At 43.9% G+C, this 22,463-nt stretch overlaps 2 protein-coding genes across 9 annotated transcripts in view; one reads left to right on the plus strand and one right to left on the minus strand.

The window, feature by feature from the left end:
- The window catches only part of CHEK2 (checkpoint kinase 2), a 35,344-nt gene extending 22,698 nt beyond the window's left edge, over positions 1-12,646 (minus strand). For 2 of the 4 annotated variants that reach the window (XR_011249853.1, XM_069557170.1), the window contains exons 1-6: positions 12,064-12,638; positions 10,812-10,996; positions 9,406-9,703; positions 4,753-4,877; positions 4,487-4,634; positions 1,973-2,063 (exon numbers count right to left, since the gene is read on the minus strand). Coding sequence is in view for 3 of the 4 variants with exons in the window: in XM_069557170.1 (XP_069413271.1) it covers positions 1,973-2,063; positions 4,487-4,634; positions 4,753-4,877; positions 9,406-9,697 (656 nt within the window). In the remaining variant the exon portion in view is untranslated. Of the gene's footprint in view, positions 1-1,972; positions 2,064-4,486; positions 4,635-4,752; positions 4,878-9,405; positions 9,704-10,811; positions 10,997-12,063 lie in introns of all 4 variants that reach the window. The other 2 variants (XM_069557171.1, XM_069557172.1) reach the window with 2 other exon arrangements.
- Positions 12,237-21,613, plus strand: HSCB (HscB mitochondrial iron-sulfur cluster cochaperone). Of its 5 annotated transcripts, none has more exons than XM_069557173.1 (6): positions 12,237-12,609; positions 14,638-14,734; positions 15,243-15,332; positions 15,901-16,045; positions 20,032-20,079; positions 21,473-21,613. In XM_069557173.1, exons 1-6 carry the CDS (start codon positions 12,374-12,376, stop codon positions 21,562-21,564), a joined length of 708 nt encoding a protein of 235 aa, XP_069413274.1. In that variant the 5' UTR covers positions 12,237-12,373; the 3' UTR covers positions 21,565-21,613. The 5 variants fall into 5 exon arrangements, 4 of the variants coding, with proteins under 4 accessions (XP_069413274.1, XP_069413276.1, XP_069413275.1 ...); XR_011249854.1 differs by having other exon boundaries at positions 12,316-12,609; positions 15,243-15,337; XM_069557176.1 differs by having other exon boundaries at positions 12,355-12,609; positions 15,243-15,337.
- Positions 21,614-22,463: the final 850 nt, after the last annotated feature.

Here is a 22,463-nt window from a genome sequence, read left to right on the forward strand (position 1 = left end):
ATTCCCTTTCGGCTATGATAACAGTCACCTTTTGCCTGAGAAGTCTTTGTTGAGTCTAGCAGAGCACCTATAGTAGTACAACACCCACCCCGGGGACTATGGGGTGGATGTACACACAAAATTGAGCCAATTAGGGATTTCTTTGGAATCAAATGCTGATGTTGGGAGAGAAACAATTCTCTATGCTGTAGTTTCTAGAAGAAAGAAAATATGAATATGAGACTTTTGGAAGGCATTTTTCCTGACACCCAGAGAAAGTAATTCTATGGGAGAACAACATAGAATAGGGGAATCAAGAGATGGAGAAAAAGCCCTGGTAACACTTCAGGAACCCTCAGACTGAGCCACATAAAGCCGAAGAGATAATTAAAACTCAAGAGTGAAATAAAGCCCTAAAGGCCTCCTGGTCCAGTCATACCAGAAGTCAACTGTGCCCCTGTATTCCCCAGTTATAAGAGCCAGTAAATTTCTTTTGTTACCTGGCTCATTTCTGTCCCTTGCTAAAAGCTAGAGAATTTGTGTTGAATCCTCCCTTAGGAAAAAACAAGAGTCCCAGACATTTCTTTAGGGTTGACACAAATTTGGCTGCAAGCTTCCAAGCAGCCAATGCCAAATATGGAGACACAATGAGCTACTGAATTTAATGTTCATAAACTAAAATATCTCTCACAGATGATCATAAACAGTACACTGTGCTTAATTCTCTGTGGCAGGAACATGAGTGATTATCACCTTCTCCTATTTTCTACTTTCATGTTTCTGAAAATATCAATAAATAGAAAGTCTGCTGGGGACAGGGGAGGGCTGGGAGGGTGAAGGACATTGGATGCCATGGTAAAGGTGTCCTGAACACCTTCCCTAAGGAAGTGGTTCTTGATGGGCAACCCCCAAAGGGCCCTAAGATCCATTCAGAATGCCCACAAAGTCAGTACTAGCTACGGAATGACGCGAAGACATTATTTGCCTTTTTCTCTCTTATTTTCTCACCAGTGTACAGTCTTCCAGAGGCTACATGGTATGCAGTATCACAAAAAAAAAACAAGTGAAAAAGCAAATATCAGGCTCCAGCCACTATCTAGTAAGCCAGGTATGAAACAGATCTGTAAAAATGTGAAGCTTTCCCTCTCTTCTCACTAATCTTTTCTAAAATAATTATTTCTCATTAAAAAAAATGTTATTTATCTTAACATAAGTGACTATTTTTTAATGACTTAACAAATATTAGTAACATGTCTCCATTTTAATTTCTGGACTGCCCTGGTGGCTCAGTGGTAAAGAATCCGCCTGCCAATGCAGAAGACATGCCTGGGTTGGGAAGATCCCCTGGAGAAGGAAATGGCAACCCACTCCAGTATTCTTCCCTGGGAAATCTCACTGACAGAGGAACCTGGTGGGCTACGGTCTGTGGGGTTGCAAAGAGTCGGACATGACTAAACGACAGCAACAATTTTAATTCCTAACACAGTAAATTTCAAGACCTAAGTCACACGAACAAAAGCTCTTTGATGTCTTCAGTAATTTTTAGGAGTGTAAGGGGTTCTGAGACCAAAAGGTTTTTGAGAACTTTGCCCTATTGAATGGTCAGCTTCATTTCTCTTTCCAAGATGTCACAATTCTAAAGAACGCAGAAATGCAATAAATGTTTCTTTATGGAAGGTAATGAAAATGTCCTAAAATTGATTGTAGTAAAGGCTTCACAGTTCTGTGAATATACGAAAAACCATTGAATTGCACACTTTTAAATGGGTGAATTATATGATATAAAAATTATCTCAATAAAATTGCTTTTAAAAAGAAAAACTGTTCAACTGAAAATGATCAAATAAATCAGTAACATACCTATCACAAATAGGTACCCTAAAATATTTTCTATACATAACAAATGCTATAAAATCAAGAACAAAAAGCTAACCAGTGACAAATGTCTAGAAAGAAATTAAGTGCAAATTCCATAAGAAAACAAAAAAGTTACCTTCCAAGAGTTTTTGACATGATGTATTCGTCTCTTAATTCCTTAGGATACACTGACTGATCATCTACAGTCAGATCAAAAAATACAAAAACTAAGGGGGAAAAATGGCAGAGACAGGTCTCATTAATCCATTTGACAGAGAGAAGATAAATGGTCCTATAACTTAGTAAACATATGGAATATAAGACAATCATGCTTAGTTCCATTTAACATCTAACCCCAAAGAAATCATTAGCTAGGCTAACAGATACCATGAAACCCTTGAAAAGTGATGGCAGCAACTTTCATTCCCACAATGGAAACACACAGTATCATTCTCATTACACGGCAAGAAACTCATATGTAAATACTGTGCTTATTCACTGACCTCAGAAGAGTTATCAGCTGGGCCCAGAACCAAATGCCAAATAGTTTAACTCTAGAAAATATATTCAAGGCAAGTAAATATCCAGATAAAAATAAAGCCAGAGGTCACCATCACTAATATTATCATCTCTCAGTCATTTCTACCTTTACCTAGCTGGTATTTTATAGCGCAAACCATCCTGAACGTACTTGTAAAAGTAAATAACACTTTCCCCCCAAACCTCCTTTATTTATTTACTATTCGGCCTATATCTGAGAAAGAATACCAAAAAAACTGCTCATTTCATAATTTAACCATCCACTGGTCCAAACCTGCAGTCAGTTATTAAACACTTCAATTCTACAAAATGGTACATTTGCAACAGACTATAATATCAGGAAAGACTGAAATTTGTGAAGACCCTTGAGTTTCTCAGATTTCAACTGACAGGTCTTAACCACTCTGGAGTAACCTAGAGAACCAGTGTCAGGCAGAAATCTGAACCAGTTCAGTACGTTTCAATCCAGGCTGGTCCCAGGAGGCAGACACCTGCCTAATGAATGAGACCTGCTGGCCACCGAGGATACAACCATTCCTCTCTGTGGATATTTATGAACCTAGATGTTATAATGACACCTGAGATCAGTGGATCTGAGGGGCTCTGAGATGTATTTTTCCCCTGTCTACTTGGGAGGTCTGCTTCAAAGGCTGCAAACTCAGTTGCCTACAGAAGCCAGAAGGTCATGGAAATAGGTAAGGCTGAGGTGAGTGTAAGATGTAGAGCAGTGAGTGGGGACTCGAACAGAAAAATACATCACCCTTCTAAAGGAGACAGCCTCTACTTAGCACCTGCAGATCCTCGAATTAAGGGACGATAGGCTCAAGTGTGGCCAGATATCCCATCTTTTCAAAGACATCTGTATTTTCACATTAAAGCACACACATCAACCAAGGCCTCATAAAATATCAATAGGCCAAATGCAGTCTGCAGAGTATCAGTTTGATCATTTCAATCGTGGCCAGCTTCAGACTACAAGACACCTCGGTTCAAATTTAAAAAGGTGCCCTTTAGGTAGAACAATTATGAAAGGATGGCACACCGCTTGTCAAGTAGAGGACAGGCCACATTTCAGTGCCCACTTGCCCTCTTGACTGGGCGCTTTCAAAACAGCAAAAACCTGTGCAGCTGCCCTGACTGTAATTATCAGATAGGAAACAAAGTAGAAAGAACAGAGAAAACTAAGGCAATCATAAAATGTACACCAGGCCAGCAAGAATAGCCATAATCCCAAGATGTTGGTCTGAAGACTGGCTGCAGGAGAACCACCTGGAAAGGATTCTTAACATGCCTGAAACTAGTGGACCAGGCTCTGTGGGACAGTGCCTCTGGGAATCTGTATTTTTAAGGTGTCACCCACACAAACAGATACTATTTCACATCACTCAACCCTCAAGTTTTGGGAAGATCTGTGAGGTTTTTTCAAATTAAAGAAACAAGAGTATTGCTCTTGTCCAAGGTTTTACAATCACTGTGAGCTATGTTTAATTCTGTAGGTTGTTTTTTTCATCCCCACTGAATGACAACTGTTCATTTCAGATGTGAAAGTCATGAAGTTTTAGAAACAGCTGCGTATAAAATGCTACCCGATGGTGATGATGAACATCTCCACTTTCAGAGGATAACCATGTTATATTTAAGGTGGAAGGTCTAAACTGAGACTCTTACAGGGAAACCCATAGCCTAATGCCGGGCTATACATAATAGCTCAATAAATATATACAGAAATTAATGTCCAAAAGGAACAAAGAAAAGGAAGAATGAGGGAGAGAAAAGGGTGGGGAGGGAAATGAGCTAATGGCCTAAAATAATTTATTGATATCTAAGGTTGACGTGATAAAATGGATCAATTAATGAATGATAAATTAAGCAATATGATTATTTAAAGCACATGGCTTTAAGCGAAATTAATCAAACCAATCCAACCTTAGAAAATCTGTCTTGAAAGAACTTTTCATAATTAAAAAAAATGCAGCTAAGATTGAGATGAATCTTGAATGCTAACCTACTTACTTTATTTACCTAAACCATACTCTGTAAAGGACACAGTGTCATTTTTCCTTTTATACGGGAGGAGAAAGTGCCAGTAACCAGAAGATAATAATATTACCTTTATTACTCCATACTGAAAGTGCAATTTCAGAATTGTTACTCAAAGGAAGGCGTCTTCCTTTCCCTACAAGCTCTCTATTTACAAAGGTTCCATTCCCACTGTGATCTTCTATGTATGCGATGTAAGAGTTTTTAGGACCCATTTCCTAAAATAGAGAACATTTTATTTCAAAGTTTTAATGGTGGGGTGTTAAAGTCGGGAGACAGCTGAGCGTGATGTCTAGATGACCAGTTTTCCCAAATGTATGGGTATTTGACACCTACTCTGAAGATCCGAAAGTGTTTCTTGCTGTATGTCCGGTATTTATCGGTGCTTTTCAGCAGGGGTTCATCGAAGCAGTATTCACAGTTTCTATCCCTCCCAAACCAGTAGCTGTCATTTATACAATCTGCAACACAAAAGCACACATCAGAGGGCTGTTGAATTTCATGTCTCAAACACCTTTTAAAACTGCTTATAAACACTGAAACACACATTACTGTGAGTAAAATAAGATAGCTAGTGGGAAAGTGCTGCTTAGCGCAGGGAGCTCAACAGGCGCTCTGGGACAATCTAGAGGGGTGGGATGGGGCAGTGGGTATGAGGGAGGTTCAAGAAGGAGGGAATACCTACAGCTGATTCATATACTTATGAATATACTTCAGCCATATACTTATGACTGATTCACGTTGTTGTATGGTAGAAACCAATACAACATTGTAAAGCAATTATCCTCCAATTAAAAAAAGACTGCTCAGAAAATCGTGACACAACATGAATGAACTTGGAAAACATTATGCTAAGTGAAAGAAGCCAGACACAGAAGGACAATTACGATTTCACTCATATGAAATATCTAGAATACATACTCAAAAGACACAGAAAATAGGTTACAAATTAACAGAAGAACTCAAAGGGGAATAGACAATCTCTTCAATGAATGGTGCTAGGAAAACTGAATAATCACATGCAGAAGAATGAAACTGGACCCCTATCTTACACCACTCACAAAAAATTAACTTGAAATAGATTAAGGACTTAAATAGAAATGAAAGTGTAAAGCTACAGGAAAACAAATGGTCATTATGTGATGTGATGAAGGTGTTAGCTAAGGCCATGGTGAGGATCATTCTGCAATATATATTGCGTATCAAATTGTACATCTTAAATTTATTCAATGTTACATATGTTAGTTACATATGTTTCAGTAAAGCTAGGAACGGGAAAGGAGAAATTACCAAAGGAAAAAATTTTGGAACTAGATAATGGTGACGGTTGCAGGACACTGTGCAAGTACTGATGCCAATGAGCTGTATTTGTTACTGTTGTTTAATTGCTAAGTCAAGTCCGACCCTCAGGCTCCTATGTCCGTGGGATTTCCCAGGCAAGCATACTGGAGTGGGTTGCCATTTCCTTCTCCAGGGGTTATTTCCAACCTAGAGATTAAACCCCTGTCTCCTGAATTAGCAAGCATCAGATTCTTTACCACTGAGACACCAAGGAAGCCCAATGAACTGCATACTTAATGGTTAAAATGGCAAATTTTTATGTTATATATATTTTATCACAATGAAAAGAAGAAAACATTAAAAAAAAAAATTCTAGAGGTTGAGAATCTGCTTGCCAATGCAGGGGTCAAGGGTTCAATCCCTGGGAGCTTCTCAAATGCTGTAGATCAACTAAGCACCGAGTGTCACAACTACTGAACCAGTGTTCTAAAGCCCGTGAGCCACAGTTACTGAGCCCCTGAGTTGCAACTACTGGAGCCTGTGTGCCTACAGCCTCTGTTCTGCAACAAGGGAAGCCACCACAATGAGAAGTCCACGCATCCCAACCAAGAATAGCCCCCTCTAGTCACAACCAGAGAAAGCCTGCATGCAGCAATGAAGACCCAGCACAACCAAAAATAAATGAATTTTAAAAAAGAAATACTAAAGTATATAGTTTTTAAAGTACAAAATTTGTATCCTGAAAACTACAAAACATTGTTGAAAGAAAAGAGACCTAAATAAATGAAGGATATCTCGTGTTCATAGACTGGAACACTTAATACAGTTACAATGGGAACAGTATCCAAACTGATCTACAGATATAACCCCAGAGGCCTTCTTTGCAGGAAGTGACAAACGTATCCTAAAATTCCTATGAAAAAGTAAAGAACCATAGTAGTCAAAACAATCTTGAAAGAGAACAAATCAGAACTCACTCTGGATTTCAAAACTTACTACAAACCTACAGTAATTGAGACTTTGTGGTGCTGGCATAAGGATGTCCACATAGATCAATGGACTGGAAGTCCAGAATTAAACCCTGACATTTATGCTCAAACTGATAAGGACAGAGTAAAGGGATAAAGTAGGTGATTAAATAGTCATGCTAGAGGATTATAAGTAGAAAAAATATGGGAGACCCCTATAAGTTAATGATTACTCAAGAAAGCAAGCTTGCTTAGCAACAAAACCATGTAACAAACCCACGAGACATGCCCCTAAACAATAAAACAATGGTGGTGTGAGCCCCACATCCTGGCCAGTGAGCTCAGTAAGTTAATGATCCCTGGGACATGCTCTCTGCTCACATAAAAACAATTTGTGGACCTAGCTTGACCATGAAGGGACAAGAAAACTCCCCTGCTAAACCTGCAGGAGGAGCTGACGATGGAAGCATGACATCTACTCAAAAAAAACAAACACAGTCTTCTCCCCTCGCCCACCTTTTTTTTTTTAACATAAAGCTACAGACTATTAAGTTCTCAGTGCAGCATCTCTCACCCACCCCACTGGTGAACCTCAGAAGTGCCCTATTCTAATAAGTCACTTTATCTATCACTTTGCCTCTCACTGAATTCTTTCTGTGCTGAGACATAAAGGACTATGGTACCAGGAGCTCTTTGGAGCCTCCCTCCCCCTCAAAAGGCCACCAAATGGCTTCAAAATGATCTCTGATGAAGGTATCAAGAACACTCAAAAAGTCTCTTCAAAGAAATAGCTCTTGGACAACTGGGCATTGCCATGACAAAGGATGAACTTGGACAATCCCTTATGCCAAGTACAAAAATCAACTCAGGGATCAGTGTAAGAGCGAAAACTGTAAAGTATTTAGAAGATAGGGTTTGAGTCAATAACAATAAAGTTGCTTCTCTTTATTCAGCAATTACTTTATTGTTATTCAGTTGTTAAGTCATGTCCAACTCTGTGTGACCCCATGGACTGTAGCACGCCAGGATCCTCTGTCCTCCAGTATCTCCTGGAGTTTGCGCAAATTCATGTCCACTGCGTTGGTGATGCTACCTAACCATCTGATCCTCTGTCACCCCCTTCTCCTATTGCCTTCAATCCTTCCCAGCATCAGGGTCTTTTCCAATGAGTTGGCTCTTGGCATCATATGGTCAAAGTATTGGAGCTTCAGCTTCATCAGTGCTTCCAATGAATATTCAGAATTGATTTTCTTTAAGATTGACAGTTTGCTTTCCTTGTAGTTCAAGGGACTCTCAAATCTTATATATCAAGTTCTCCCTTTTAAAGGAGATACATCCAGACACAGATGTAAGTAAAGAACAGTCTTTTGGACTCTGTGGGAGAAGGCGAGGGTGGGATGATGATTTGAGAGAATAGCACTGAAACATGTATATTATCATATGTGAAACAGATCACCAGTCCAGGTTCGATGCATTAGACAGGGTGCTCAGGGCTGGTGCACTGGGATAACCCTGAAGGATGGGATGGGGAGGGAGGGGATAGGGGGGTTCAGGATGGGGAACACATGTACACCCATGGCTGATTCGTGTCAATGTATGGCAAAAACCACTACAATATTGTAAAGTAATTAGCCTCCAATTAAAATAAATTAATTAATTTTTTTTAATTTTAAAAGGAGATACATCCCACTTCACTCTTAACACTTCTGTGTCCCATTCACCATACATCAGCCTTAAGCCTATCTTAAAAATATGGCTTAAATGAGTAAAAAATAGCTTCAAATGTTTACTTCTAAATTTAAAGTTATACATATGAATATTGTTATATTATTTCTCCACTTTTTACTGTTTTTTCAAGTCACCAAGTTGCACATGATATAAAAGGAAAGATGACTGACAAGGTACATTAGTCATTCATTTCCTTATATTATTATTTTTTATTCCATTAACATCAAGTTCATTTTTTTAAATGAAGTGTATTGTGCGTATTTCAGTCGTTCAGTTGTGTCTGACTTTGCAACCTATTGGACTGTAGCCCTCCAGGCTCCTCTGTCCATGGGATTTTTCAGGCAAGAATACTGGAGTGGGTTGCCTCTTCTTTCTCCAGGGGATCTTTCTGCCCCAGGGATAGAACACACGTTTCCTGTATCTCCCCATTGGCAGGCTGATTCTTTACCAGCTGAGCCATCTTTTTAATGAAGAGGTCATTTTAATTCAAGACAGAGGAAAAATACTACATAAAACATACTGAAAGCAAAGTCTCACTGTTGGAATCAGCTGTCAGAGTGGATGAGTACATTTAAACAGCAAGGTTGGCTATTTTGAGATAAAAACAAATAACGGGCAGTCAACAAATAACCTTCCCCATCCTGAGACTGTAACACGGATGCTCTAAAACTGCTGCACCAGAGCAGGAGTGAAGTGATGACATTTCTGTGATTAGACAACAAATGTTTGCAAGTTTGCATGAATCAGCATCTTTCTAGGGAAAAGATCCACAACCCTCCTCAGATGGACAACACATGGCAGAGGCCAAATCAAATCCTGGAGAAAGAATAAATGAAGGGGATCCACAGCAAGTAAGAGCCAGTACACTACCCAAAACTGCTTTCTCGGTTCTGTCTTTCACCACCTCCAAACTCCAAAATCATTCCAGGAGTGTCTTGGGTTATCTGTTGCAACAACTTTCTATAACTGTTTTTCTGAGCAAAATATTGCACTGCACAACAAAAGATCTTACCAAGATTGGAGAATCCATCCTGAAGGGCCCATAATCGAGCCCAAGGGGCAGGGACAGGCTCCTCCGGTTCTTGGTCCTCCGGAATAGAATAGAGTTCCTGCGTGGACACTGTGTCTAAGGAGCTCAGCGTGCCAGAGCTGGAGTGAGAGGACTGGCTGGATGTGCCCTGGGACTGTGAAGAAGAGCTGGGTAGCTGTGAGGAGGGACCTTGGGACTGCAAGAAGCCGCCTTGCGACTGCGGGGAGGCACTGCCGCGGGGCTGCTGACACTCCACATTCGTCTCTCGAGACATCACCACCTCAAAAATAAGTGTCCCACAACCAGATGAGTTTCAAGGAACAAGACTTAAAGGTCAACGATGAAGGATGGGCACATTACAACAGCCAAACAACACAGAAAAGAAGATCCAGGACAAGCATGCTCTGCAAAAATTAAAATTCCAACAGTCTACAGCCATTACTCTTCTGAGCTCAGTTTTTCTTCAGATCATTTTCACCTGATAAGTTTTTTGTGTGACAGCCACATACCACAGGGGAAATAAACAAAGAAATAATTTGAAGGCTATAAACAAGTGAAAAAAAACAAGATACTGAATTGGGGAGAGGGAGAGAATCGTAACAGTTTACACTCATCCAATTGTTAAAAATTAGAAATGGCGGTCCCTGGTGGTCCAGTGGCTAAGACTCTGTGCTCCCAATGCAGAGGGCTTGGGTTCAGTCCCTGGTCAGGGAATTAGACCCCTCATGCCACAACCAAAAAGATTCCACAGGCTGTCACTAAGACCCAGCACAGCCAAATAAATAAATAAATATTTTTTAAGAAAAGAGAAATGGAACCTAAAATGTATTCATTAATACAATCAACACCACTTAAACTTCATATGTATTTTCGGAAAGCAGAGAAGGGGAAAGATCGGGTAGTTTGGCATAGATGATGGGCAAAGAAAAATTCTACAGAAATTGGCTGCATCACCCCAGGGGGTGATATTTACATAAAATGTCACTGATGCCCCTTACCCAAACCAGCTCCTGGAGGATAGGACCCAAGTTCATTCTAGATTCCTAGACTCCAAACTAAGAGCTGGGCCACTTAATGAAGCAAAACACTAACACAGCTCTAAACAATCCCACCTAGCCCTTTGTGATGCTAATTAGCCATGTGGCTTATCTTTTCAGCATCCCAAATGACCTCCCAGCACAACAGAAGGAACTATTCAGACACACAGAGGTTCCCACCCTTGTTGTAGATTTCACAGTTAACCCCCAATAACAGAACCTACAGTAAAGTCAAAGTAACTTTCAAACCCTAACTTTAAATCCCTAATCTGATTTTTTTTTTAAGTGCTTTCTCTCCGGAATTCCACACTCAGGCTACCCCTCAAAGAAAATATAGTAAACATGACTGACATAGATTATTGCATTTACACAGGGCTTCCAGACACAAACGTCCTTCCAGATGCAAAAGTCCGATGAGGTTTCCTGAAAGTGCACCAGGGAGGTGCTGACAGAGCTTCGACTTCAGGACCTGATGCTCTGATACTACCTCAGCCGAGGTGTGACCTCCTGTGTCTTTGGAGCAAAACTTGTCCGCCCTGAAAAGTGGCAAAAGACAGTGTGTCAAGAGGTAGCTGCTATCATCACACCTGATAAGAAGGGTCCACCACACCAGGACTACATGGGCCTCCCCCAGGTACAGTGGAGAGCTTATAAGCAAACACATTTGGAGTCAGCTAAGTCAGTTCTTCGCATGACCTTTAGGTAGATCACAACCACTCTGAACCCAAAAAGTAGACGGAAAATCAAATGAGATGCTGCAGCAACGTTCTTTCAACCTCACCCCCTCAGTAAAGCTTTATAATCGGACTCTCAGGCCCAAAGAATCTGAAAGCAGGGAAAGGCCTTACAAGTGCAACACAATTTATTTTTCCTCAAATAGAGAAACTGAGTCCCAAGGAAAACTGGTGGCCCCCCTCCCCTCCCTTTGCCACCCAATCCCCCACACTTCCTTACGGACACTCTCGAAGCATCTTCTTACACAAGTCAGTGTGCTGCTGCCAGTTGCAGCAGAGCCTATTGAGAATGGGTTCTCAATAGGCATTTTTCAGATTGAACCAAACTAGGATAATAATTGGGCTTCCCTGGTGGCTCAGACGGTAAAGCGTCTGCCTGCAATGCGGGAGACCCGGGTTCGATTCCTGGGTCGGGAAGATCCCCTGGAGAAAGATATGGCAATCCACTCCAGCACTCTTGCCTGGAAAATCCCATGGACGGAGGAGCCTGATAGGCTACAGTTCATGGGGTCGCAAAGAGTCGGACACGACTGAGCGACTTCACTTTCACTTTCATGAAAATAATTACTAACACCTTTAAAACAATCTGCAGAGCAGCTTGGCTCTGATTCTGAAGAGCACAACTTTGTTCTTTCTTATCCCGTACTTCTGGGCCAGTTTCTGCTTGTAAATAACAAGGGAAGTGAAATTCACCTCGAGGTTTGTCTACAAAGGAGGAAGAGAGTCGCCCACGCATTCCTCTCCCTCGCGCCTTCCCGAGCTCATACACAGGACAAGATGAAGGCTCGGGAGATTCAGCTCGCAATAAGACCCTGAGGACAGGATTCGAACCCCTAAATACCCAAAAGAAGCTCCCCACTATGACTCACCGCGTGAGCCCCCCTGGAAGAGTACAACCCAGAGCAGCCGCAGCCAGCGGAGTGGCGCTAAACCCGCAGATACAAACTCCACCCTCCACCAATCAAAACACCCCTCCGCTCCCGCTGGACCAATGAGAAGCAGCGGATGTGGCCGCCCGCAGCTTCAATGCTTTCTGGGAGTTGTAGTTTAAGCTGCAGAGTGAGACTCAGAACCCAGGTTTCCCCCGGGTCGTCCCGCCCCCCGCCCAGTTCCCCAGCCAATCACTAGCACGAGTCTGGTCAGTCTCAGGTGACCTCGGCGAGGCAGGCTGCCGGCCCGATGTGGGCCGGAAGGACCGGGACCTTGCTCCGGCTGTCGGGGTGGTGGCCGACAGGGGTGCTCGGGAGAAGACTGCTAAACTGCAATGCTGCGTCCCTGGCAGGAAGCAGCTCCCCACGATGTTGGAACTGTGGCGGCTCAGGGGGCCCACCGCGGGGGGACCGGTTCTTCTGCCCTCAGTGCCGCGCGCTGCAGCCACCTGACCCGACTCGAGATTACTTCAGCCTCATGGACTGGTATGGAGGCCGTTTCCTGAAACGCGTCTGGACGTGCGAGAGTGGAGGGCGGGTCAGGCTAGGGGAGGAGGAAGGCTGGACCAGTCACACTGGTTGGCGGAGCCCTGGAGGACCGGACTGGGGGTGGAGCCTGGTCGAGAAGGGTGCGTGGGATGTGGCTGGGGAGGAAATTAAGGGGCTGGCCTGAGCGAGGACGCTTTAAGGGGGTGAAGACGAGAGTGAGTCTTGGAGTAGATAGGCGGGGAGTGGTTAGGGGAAACTGAAGTTTGAAGGCAGCCATGGAGGGGCGGGTTCTGAGAGAAGGCCAAGTTGAGAGGCGGGGCTTTGAGGGGAAGGTATTTGCGCGGCCCTAGGGCTTCCCTGGGGCTTCCCTGGGGCTTCCCTGGTGGCTCAAAGGGTAAACCGTCTGCCTGCAATGCAGGAGACCTGGGTTCGATCCCTGGGTCAGGAAGATCCCCTGGAGAAGGAAATGGCAACCCACTCCAGTATTCTTGCCTGGAGAATCCCATGGACAGAGGAGCCTGGTGGGCCACAGTCCACAGGGTCGCAAAGAGTCGGACACGACTGAGCGAGTTCACTTCACTTCATTTCACTTCAGGGCTTCCCTGATAGCGATAGCTCAGGGTAAAGAATCTGCCTGCAATTCAGGAGACTCCGGTTCGATTCCTGGGTCGAAAAGATCTGCTGGAGATGGGATAAGCTACCCACTCCGGTATACTTGGGTTTCCCTGGTGGCTCTGCTGGTAAAGAATCCGCCTACAATACAGGAGACCTAGGTTCTACCCCTGGTTTGGGAAGATCCGTTAATTACAGGCTTCCCTTGTGGCTCAGCTAGTAAAGAATCTTCCTGCAATGCGGGAGACCTGAGTTGGATCCCTGGGCTAGGAAGATCCCCTGGGGAAGGGAAAAGCTACTCACTCCAGTATTCTGGCCTAGAGAATGCCATAGACTGTGTAGTCCATGGGGTCGAAATAGTTGGACACGACTGAGCGACTTTCTGGAGAAGGCAATGGCACCCCACCCCACTCCAGCACTCTTGCCTGGAAAATCCCATGGACGGAGGAGCCTGGTGGGCTGCAGTCCTTGGGGTCGCTAAGAGTCGGACACTACTGAGCGACTTCACTTTCACTTTTCACTTTCATGCATTGGAGAAAGCAATGGCAGCCCAATCCAGTGTTCTTGCCTGGAGAATCCCAAGGAAGGGGGAGCCTGGTGGGCTGCCGTCCTATGGAGTCGCACAGAGTCGGACACGAATGTAGAGACTTAGCAGCAGCAGCAGCAGAGCAACTTTCACTTTCACTTTGGAGCATAGAAGCTTGACGTTCAGAATGTTTAAAGTTGGCTTGAGATTTTTAAGAAAGAAGTACAGAAGTGGTATCCAAAATACGAGAGTAAGAGCATGGAAAAACTTAAGGCTGTGGGCAGAATCTAAGGGAAAAGTGAGAACTGGAGGGTCTGAGAAATAAGTGTTTTTCCTGTTTACCGTGGAAAGTCGAGGAGTTTGGAGAGGTGACAAATTTGGTCGAAGCTAAAGAGATAGTGCAGGCTCTGGGAATAACAAGCGAAGGGGATTCGTTTAAAATAAAGTAAGAGGCAGAAATGAAGGGACCTGGGCCTTAGAAAAATAGAGTGTGATTCTGGAATGCCCCTTAACTCTGGGCTCTGGCCCCACCAGTCACTGAGCACGTATGAAGGGTCGCAGTAACACTACCCTGTAAGTTGTTCAAGCATGCCAGTCTTGTTCTAACTTCAAGGTCTCTGTGTGTTCCCTGTGCCTGAATGTGTCTTTCCTCTGATCTCTGATTAATCCTCATCATCATTTAGGTCTCAGCTCAAATGTCATCTCTTTGTCCACTACATCTACCATTCTCTGACCCTATTCTGTTTTCCTTTACAGTACCTACCACTTTCTGGAATAGCTCTTGTCTACATGTTTGTTGTGTCCCCGTTAAAAAGAGGAACCAGGCCCATGGTATACAGATCTATAAATATCTGATGCATGAGTTTCATCTCCTGATTTCCTTCCAGCAACCGCTCCTTCAGAGTTGACACTGTGAAGCTCCAGCATAGATACCAGCAACTACAGCGCCTTGTCCACCCAGATTTCTTCAGCCAGAGGTCTCAGGTAAGCCTATTGGCCATCCCTAATCATTCCCTGGATGAGGAAGCTCCCCTCTAGGAGATCATGGCAACCCACTCCAGTATTCTTCCCTGGAAAATCCCAGGGACAGAGGAGCCTGGTGAGCAACAGTCCATAGGGGCGTGAAGAGTTGGACATGACTGAAGCGACTTTGCACAACAGACATAGCACAATCATACCCAAACACATATGCACCCTGGGTGCAGTGGCCTGTGTTTATGAGATTACCGATTACCAGGGACAAAACTGGACAACCAGCTTTGCCCTGGGGCAGCCTGATTACAACCAACCAGGCCCTGGATCAGTCCCACACTCAGAGCTTTTACCTTACTTCCTAGCAGAATTAAAACCCATCGTCTGAAAATTAAAACAGCTTATCCCACACCAGTTCTCCTTCCTTATGTGCCTGCCCATCAGTGTTTTATGAAACAGTTTGTGAATGTAAGATGGCTGATTTGCATGGCAATATGACTATCTTCATTTCCACTTACAGAATGAAAAGGACTTCTCAGAGAAGCATTCGACCCTTGTCAACGAGGCCTATAAGACCCTTCTGGCCCCCCTGAGCAGGGGACTATACCTTGTAAGGTGATTTTCCAACCCTTCTATCATGACTGCCTGATCCCATTGCTCTGGGGAACAGCTGTTTCCCTGTATTCAAAAGAAGAGTGCTTAAGATCTTAGCTAGTCTACGGACCCATAATTAACCTCAAAAATGCTTCATGCATGTAGTTTTCTGAGTATCTCTATAAACTTTACTTGCCCAGTTGCCTTTTTTTTTTTTACCATTTGCTATAAATTTAAAGAATTAGACAGTACCACTGGCTTTTAGGAAAGAGTAATTTTTGTTTTGTTTTGTTGCTAGTAGAGAAGTGAGCATCTTAGAGTTTTAGGATTTAATAGAAACTTTACAGATACATAGTTCAACCTCCCCAGTGGAAGAGTGATTCCCCTATGGTCACATAGTTCCAGTTAGGAGAGTTCCAATACTCCTGTCTCAGTCCCAGTTTCATCACTGGGACGCTTAAGGTTTTCTGTGTGAGTGACATTTTGTTCTAAAGGGTGAGAAGGATTTATGGTGAGTAGGATTTATGACTCTAACTATAATTTCTTGAATTAAACTTAATTTTCCCTGCTTTATGCCCCAATAGCTAAAGCTCCATGGAATAGAGATTCCTGAAGGGACAGACTATGAGATGGATAGTCAATTCCTCACAGAAATAATGGAAATCAATGAAAAACTTGCAGAAGCTCAAGGTGAAACTGCCATGAAAGAGATTGAATCTATTGTCAGAGGTAAAAGATGAAAATAGTACCAAATATATTATATTGCTATTTTGAGTACACATAAGAAAATCCCACGGACGGAGTAGCCTGGTAGGCTGCAGTCCATGGGGTCGCTAGGAGTCAGACACGACTGAGCAACTTCACTTTCACTTTTCACTTTCATGCATTGGTGAAGGAAATGGCAACCCACTCCAGTGTTCTTGCCTGGAGAATCCCAGGGACAGGAGAGCCTGGTGGGCTGCCGTCTCTGGGGTCGCACAGAGTTGGACACGACTGAAGCAACTTAGCAGTAGCAGCAGCAGAGTCTAAGTCACTCAGTCGTGTCCAACTCTTTGCAACCCGATGGACTGTATAGCCCACCAGGCTCCTCCATCCATGGGATTTTCCAGGCAAGAATACCAGGAAATACTAATACCATTTCCTCCTCCAGGGGAGCTTCCCTATTCAGGGATAGAACCCAGGTCTCCCACATTACAGGCATATATTTTACCATCTGAGCCACCAGGGAAGCCCAAAGGCAGATTCTTAACCACTGGACCACCAGGGAAATCCCTGTATATGTAGAAGTTAAGTGGAAAATGGATATAAAGAGGACACATTGGTCTTCATAGTGATTCAGGGAATTTTTTTTTTTCTTGATCATACTGAAACCCATTTTGTTAGACCTGCAAAATCCCTAATTCTCTGGAAAGCTGAGAATTAACTAAGAATGTGATAGTGTTTTGTAGACCACAGTGCTCTTTCCCACCCATGACATCATTTGGATGATATTCTTATCTCTGCCAAGAAAAACAGGCCTCAGAAGTCCATGGGAATACCCAAAGTCACTCAGCAGATATAGCAGAGCAAAGAATGAAACCTTGCTCTTATGATCCCATATCGCTTTACTTTCAGTTTATTCCATAGAGTGTCAGTCAGGGTTCTCCAGAGAAACAGAATCAATAGTGTGTGTGTGTGTGTGTGTGTGTGTGTGGAGAGAGAAACTTATTTTAAGGAACGGCTCATGTGATTGTAGGAGCTAGCAAATGCAAACTATGTCAGATAGACCAGCAGGCTGGAAACTCAGGCAGAACTTCTATGCTAGTCATGAGGGAAAATTCCCTCTTCAGGAAAACTCAGTTTTTGCTTACTGTCTCCAACTGATTAGATGAGGCCCACTGACTGTAAATGTTAATCACATCTACAGAAAACCTCCACAGCAGCATCTAGGCTAGTGTTTGACCAGACAACTGGGCACTGCAGCCTAAACAAGTTGGCACATAAAATTAACCATGCCAAGTAGAAAAGGCTCCAGGTTCCTCACTCAAATTGTATGCATGTACAAACTTTCACAAATGTTTATGGTGTGCCTACTATGTATCAGGCACTGTGCAGGACACTGAGAACCCAGCAGTGAACAGAAGGACATGACCTGGGCCTTCAAGGAGATTTTATATTCCAATTCAGTGTGTCCCACACGGAAGCCATGAGTGTCCATCCTCCATCCCCCAAAACCAACCTATTCCTCTGGAGATATTCCCTTTCTAAGTGGATGACGCTCTGCAGTTGCTCAAGTCCAAAACACTGAGTAGGCATTCTTGACAACTTACTCCCCCTCCCCGCCATAGACAGTCGATCACCAAGTCTTGAAAAACTGACTTTCTTACTGTGTGTGTCTCAAATCCATCCATCCATTTTCACTGCCACCACCCCGTCCCAAGCTGCCATTCTCTCCCACCTGGATGACTGGAGTATCTCCAGACCAGTCCATCTCTACCTTCAATCTGATATATTCCTACACTATCATGTGTGTTATCTTTCTGAAACCCAAATCTAATCATAGTATCCTTGGCCTTGCTTAAAAACTTGGAAGTGGCTCCCTTGGTTCCCCATCACTTTCAGGTTAAAGAGACCTGGATAACTGGGCCTCTGCTTCCTCCTGTTTGCTCCTTCCATTCCAGCCATGCAGGCTGCTTCCAGTTCTTCATCTGTACTTTCCACCTTCCTGCCCAGGGCATTTGTAGGTACTGTTGCTCCTGCCCAAAATCCCCCTCTCTTCCACCCCATCTACTAACTCTTCCTCCTTCAGATCTGGGGGCAGTCCCCACTTCCTCAGGAAGTCCTCAGAGGTCCTCTGTCTATGTCTTTTAGCCAAGAGTACCCCTCTTTTGTAGGACTAATAATAGTTATAACCTTATTGTTCTGTGTGAGATTATTGGCCCCACATCAGCCTCCCCCATTAGACCAGAAGTTCTGCGGAGGCAGAAATTGTGTCTGCTTTTTGCTTCGCTCACATCCTCAGCACACGTAACAGTACTTGGAGTGTAATGAGGACTCAATAAATATTTATCAAGTGAGTGAATAAATAACAAGTTAAAAGCAGTAAAATAGAAGTTCTGGTGGGGGAGCAGTCCAGTGGGGGTATATCAGCACTAGAGCTGTGTGGTGTTGGAGAAAGAGAATCTCGTCATTTGTAGTCAGAAGGCCCAGCTGCATAGCTTTGGCTGGCAGACATGAAGCTCTGGGTGAGGTGGACTTGGGTTCAGTCCCAACACTGCCACTGACTTTTCATGTGACCTTGAGCAAAGTGCCTTCACCCCCTCTGAGCCTCAGTTTCCTCATCTGTAAAATGGAGACAATATTAGTACCCATTGTTGCAAGGATTAAATAAGTAGTTAAAAACACCCTGATGCTGGGAAGTATTGAGGGCAGGAGGAGAACGGGGCAACAGAGGATAAGATGGTTTGATGGCATCACCGACTCATTGGACATGAATTTGAGCAAACTCCAGGAGATAGTGAAGGACAGGGAAGCTTGGCATGCTGCAGTCCATAAGGTCGCAGAGTCAGACACAACTTAGCAACTGGACAACAAAGTGTGTAAAACACTTGATACAGAGCCTGGCTCATGATAAGTGCTTAGTCAGTGGTGGGGGTTATTTTAGCTCTATAGTTAATGTCTGGCTTTAAGCAGGTCACTGACCTTCATTTAGAGTAATTCCTAAATTTCCTCCCTTACCTGCTAAGGCCCAGTTAAAGTGAACGTTTAAGGGCATGAGCTAGATGGTTTGCGGGTCAGGACTTCAGAGCGTCCAGACTCCTAATCCAGTGTTCTTTTTTGTCGACACCATCTTGCTACCAGAAACGTGAGTTCCTAGCCACTGAACTAGGAGTCAGGTGACTTGGGGTCTGTTCTGAGCTCTTCAGCTCTCCAGTTCTGTAACCACAATACATTTTCTCAATACCTGTCATTGCCTATGATGGGGATATAATATATTTAAAAGTGCTTTGAAAGCAAGTACCCCCATAAATGATTAATACTATCTCTATCTGGGAAAGGCACTTATAAAATTCCTCATTTCCTAATGAGGAAACAATGCAAGCGTGAGAGAGCTGCTCCTTTACTTCATCTGGCATCTTCTCTCTTCAGGTACGTTCTAAGTGCTAAGTCACTTCAGTGTCCAACTGTCTGCGACCCCATGAACCATTGCCCACAAGGCTCCTCTGTCCATGGGATTCTCCAGGCAAGAATACTGGCATGGGTTACCATTTCCCTTTCCAGGGGATCTTCCCGACCCAGGAATTGAACCCATGTCTCTTACATCTCCTGCATTGGCGGGAGAGTTAACCACTAGCGCTACCTGGGAAGGAGAGGCTGTATGATTTGCTAGTGGTTGTCTGATTCTATAACACCTTGCCCCAGCTTGTTGATTTTTCTCCTAGCTGAAACCTGGAAAACTCAGAGTGCTTGGTGGAGATAAGATATTTCCTTGTCCTTTTTTCTTTTTTCATTCTTCTATGAACTTTGGTGATTGCCCCCTCAGACCTTGCATGGGTAGGAAAACAGTGTGATTAGGGTCAGCCAGAGCTGCACGAAACAGGAGCTGCCACTGTGAACATGTAGAGACAGAGGTCATGAGGCCTCACCCTTGAATCCAAGCTCCCTGCTGTGCTGTATTCACAAGATGACAGAGGGTGGTCTTCTAGAAAAATTAATATCTTGGTTTTCTTTTTCAGCTAAACAGAAAGAACTGACTGACGATGTGAGCAGAGCTTTTGAAAGAGGTACTCCCTTCATTTCATGACTTTCTTAAATATGGAAAGAAATTCTAAGCACTGAGGTATAACCATTCGTTCAATAAGTAGCTATTAAATGCCCATCCTATGACAGGTATGTAGGGAGCAATAGAATAGAGATGAGCCTACTTTTCTGCCTTCAAGGATTCACAGTCTTGCTAGAGAATCCAGGTGTGTGCCAAGCCAGTAAATGTCCACTGAAGATTAGATGAAAGAAAATGCTCCCATTCCCCTTTGGCAAGTAGGGGAAGATAAGGTGAGGGATGTGGGCTGAAGCCAACCCAGACTGACCTGAGGGCAAGGCTGCACAGTCAACATTTGGCAAAGCCCCGTCTTCTGCAGAGCCCAGAAGGAGAAGCCCATGGCCCAACTGTGCTAAATTGTAAATATGGAGTCCTCACTGCTCCTGGCTCTCAGGCTGAAGAGACTAGATCTAGCTATTTTTAAGCAAGAACAGCCCATTCCCTCCATCCCTGTCTTGTGCCACCCCTTAAATAAGACAATAATAGCCCTTTGGCCTAGGGATCATTCCACTGCAGGAAGGAGAAAGCATCTCATACTAACCCAGATAAAAGGAGGTTATTCTAAGAAATTAGGGCCACCTCTCAGAATCCAAAGTCCCAGAGATGAGTCCATACAGTATGATGAAAGCTGTTGTAGAGCAGGACCTGGAAAGTAGAAGCAGTCTGGAACCAAGACTGCGGTCCTGAACGTGGCGGCCTGGCGGTCCACTCCATCCTTCTCTCCCTGCACCAGGTGCTTCCACATTCCTTATCAGGCTTCGACCACCATATATGACGGGGGGAGGACTCTTGAAACACAACTTAGGAACTTCCCTGGTGGCCCAGTGGCAAAGAATCTGCCTGCCAATGCAGGGGACACAGGTTCGATCCCTGGTCCAGGAAGATCCCACAGGCCACGGAGCATCCATGCACCACAGCTACTGAGCCTAAGCCCTAGAGCCCCTGCTCCACAACAGGAGGAGCCACAGCAATGAGATGGCCAAGCAACACAGCTAGAGAGTAGCCCCCACTCGCCACAACTAAAGTAAGGCCCATGCAGCAACAAAGACCAGCACAGCCAAAATTTAATTAAAAAAAAAAAAAAACCAACTTAGTTATACTGGGTATCATCCTGAAAAAGAATCAGCTTCTCATTTAAAGTCTGAGTCCTGTGAACAAGGATGCTTTTGCTCCCTTGGGTTGTAAGTCCTCTGTCCCCGAGAGCAATCCAGGTGTTAAAACATCTCCCTCTCTCAGATCTACCGAGTAAACCTTCCAGAGCCCAGCCCTCAGCTTTGATCCAGCTGCCTTGGGTGGTAGAGTGATTTTATTCGTGCTTGAAATGAAGCCTCTCACATTAATCTTTCTCTTTATTTCAGACAATTTTGAAAAAGCCAAGGAACTCTTAACAAAGATGAGATACTTTTCAAACGTTGAAGAAAAGATTAAGTTAAAGAAGATTCCCCTCTAATGGTTGCTAGTTTTAAAGTTTTAAAAAATAAAGTTCTTACTGATTTCTCTTCTGGCCTCTGCTGACTGAGAACAGAGGTGCTTCAACCACTTTGACCATCTTAACTAACCTGTGGCTCAGGCACTAGCGGGCAGCAGAGTTTGTCATGTCAGCGGAAGCACAGCCTAGCCAGGGTTTGAGCAGTCGGCTCTTCATGGGGTACTTGATATAGCATGTCCCCCAGCTATGCTGGTGGATGAAGAGATGGAAACAGGGCCAACTTGAGGCCCTTGAGAGGACGGGACTTTTTCCTGAAAAGACCAGTAGTAAATATTTTCGATTTTGTGGACCGCCTCCTCTGTTGCAACTACTCGACTCTGCCCTTCTGGCATGTGCATGCTACCTGCGTACTAAGCTGCTTCAGTCGTGTCCGACTCTTTGCGACCCTATGGGCTGTAGCCCGCCAGGCTCCTCTGTCCATGGGGATTCTCCAGGCAAGAATAGTGAAGTGGGTTGCCATGCCCTCCTCTAGGGGATCTTCCCGACCCAGGGATCGAACCCATGTCTCTTACATCTCCTGTATTGGCAGGCGGGTTCTTTACCACCAGCGCCACCTGGGAAGCCCTTATAGCATATTATTTACTAAGCAGGCAGTGGGTTAGATTGGAAAGGGGTTTACTACCCTCTGCTCTAGAACCACATCTTCCTTCCAAAGGCATGACCTTCACAAATAGTCTTGTTAGTATGTCTCTCAGGGAATTCCATTTTGGAACCATGAAAACTGCCTAAGGGTCTCTTTGGTCCACACTTAAATAAATGTATTTTATCTACATGAAATATAGATAATTTTACCAAGAATTAGTCTGGTATGAAACACCAAGCACATTTTCAGTTCCACCTTGGCGGAGCAGAGCGTTTTT

Source organism: Ovis canadensis, chromosome 17 (genome assembly GCF_042477335.2).
Source record: "Ovis canadensis isolate MfBH-ARS-UI-01 breed Bighorn chromosome 17, ARS-UI_OviCan_v2, whole genome shotgun sequence".
Lineage (NCBI taxonomy): Eukaryota > Metazoa > Chordata > Mammalia > Artiodactyla > Bovidae > Ovis > Ovis canadensis.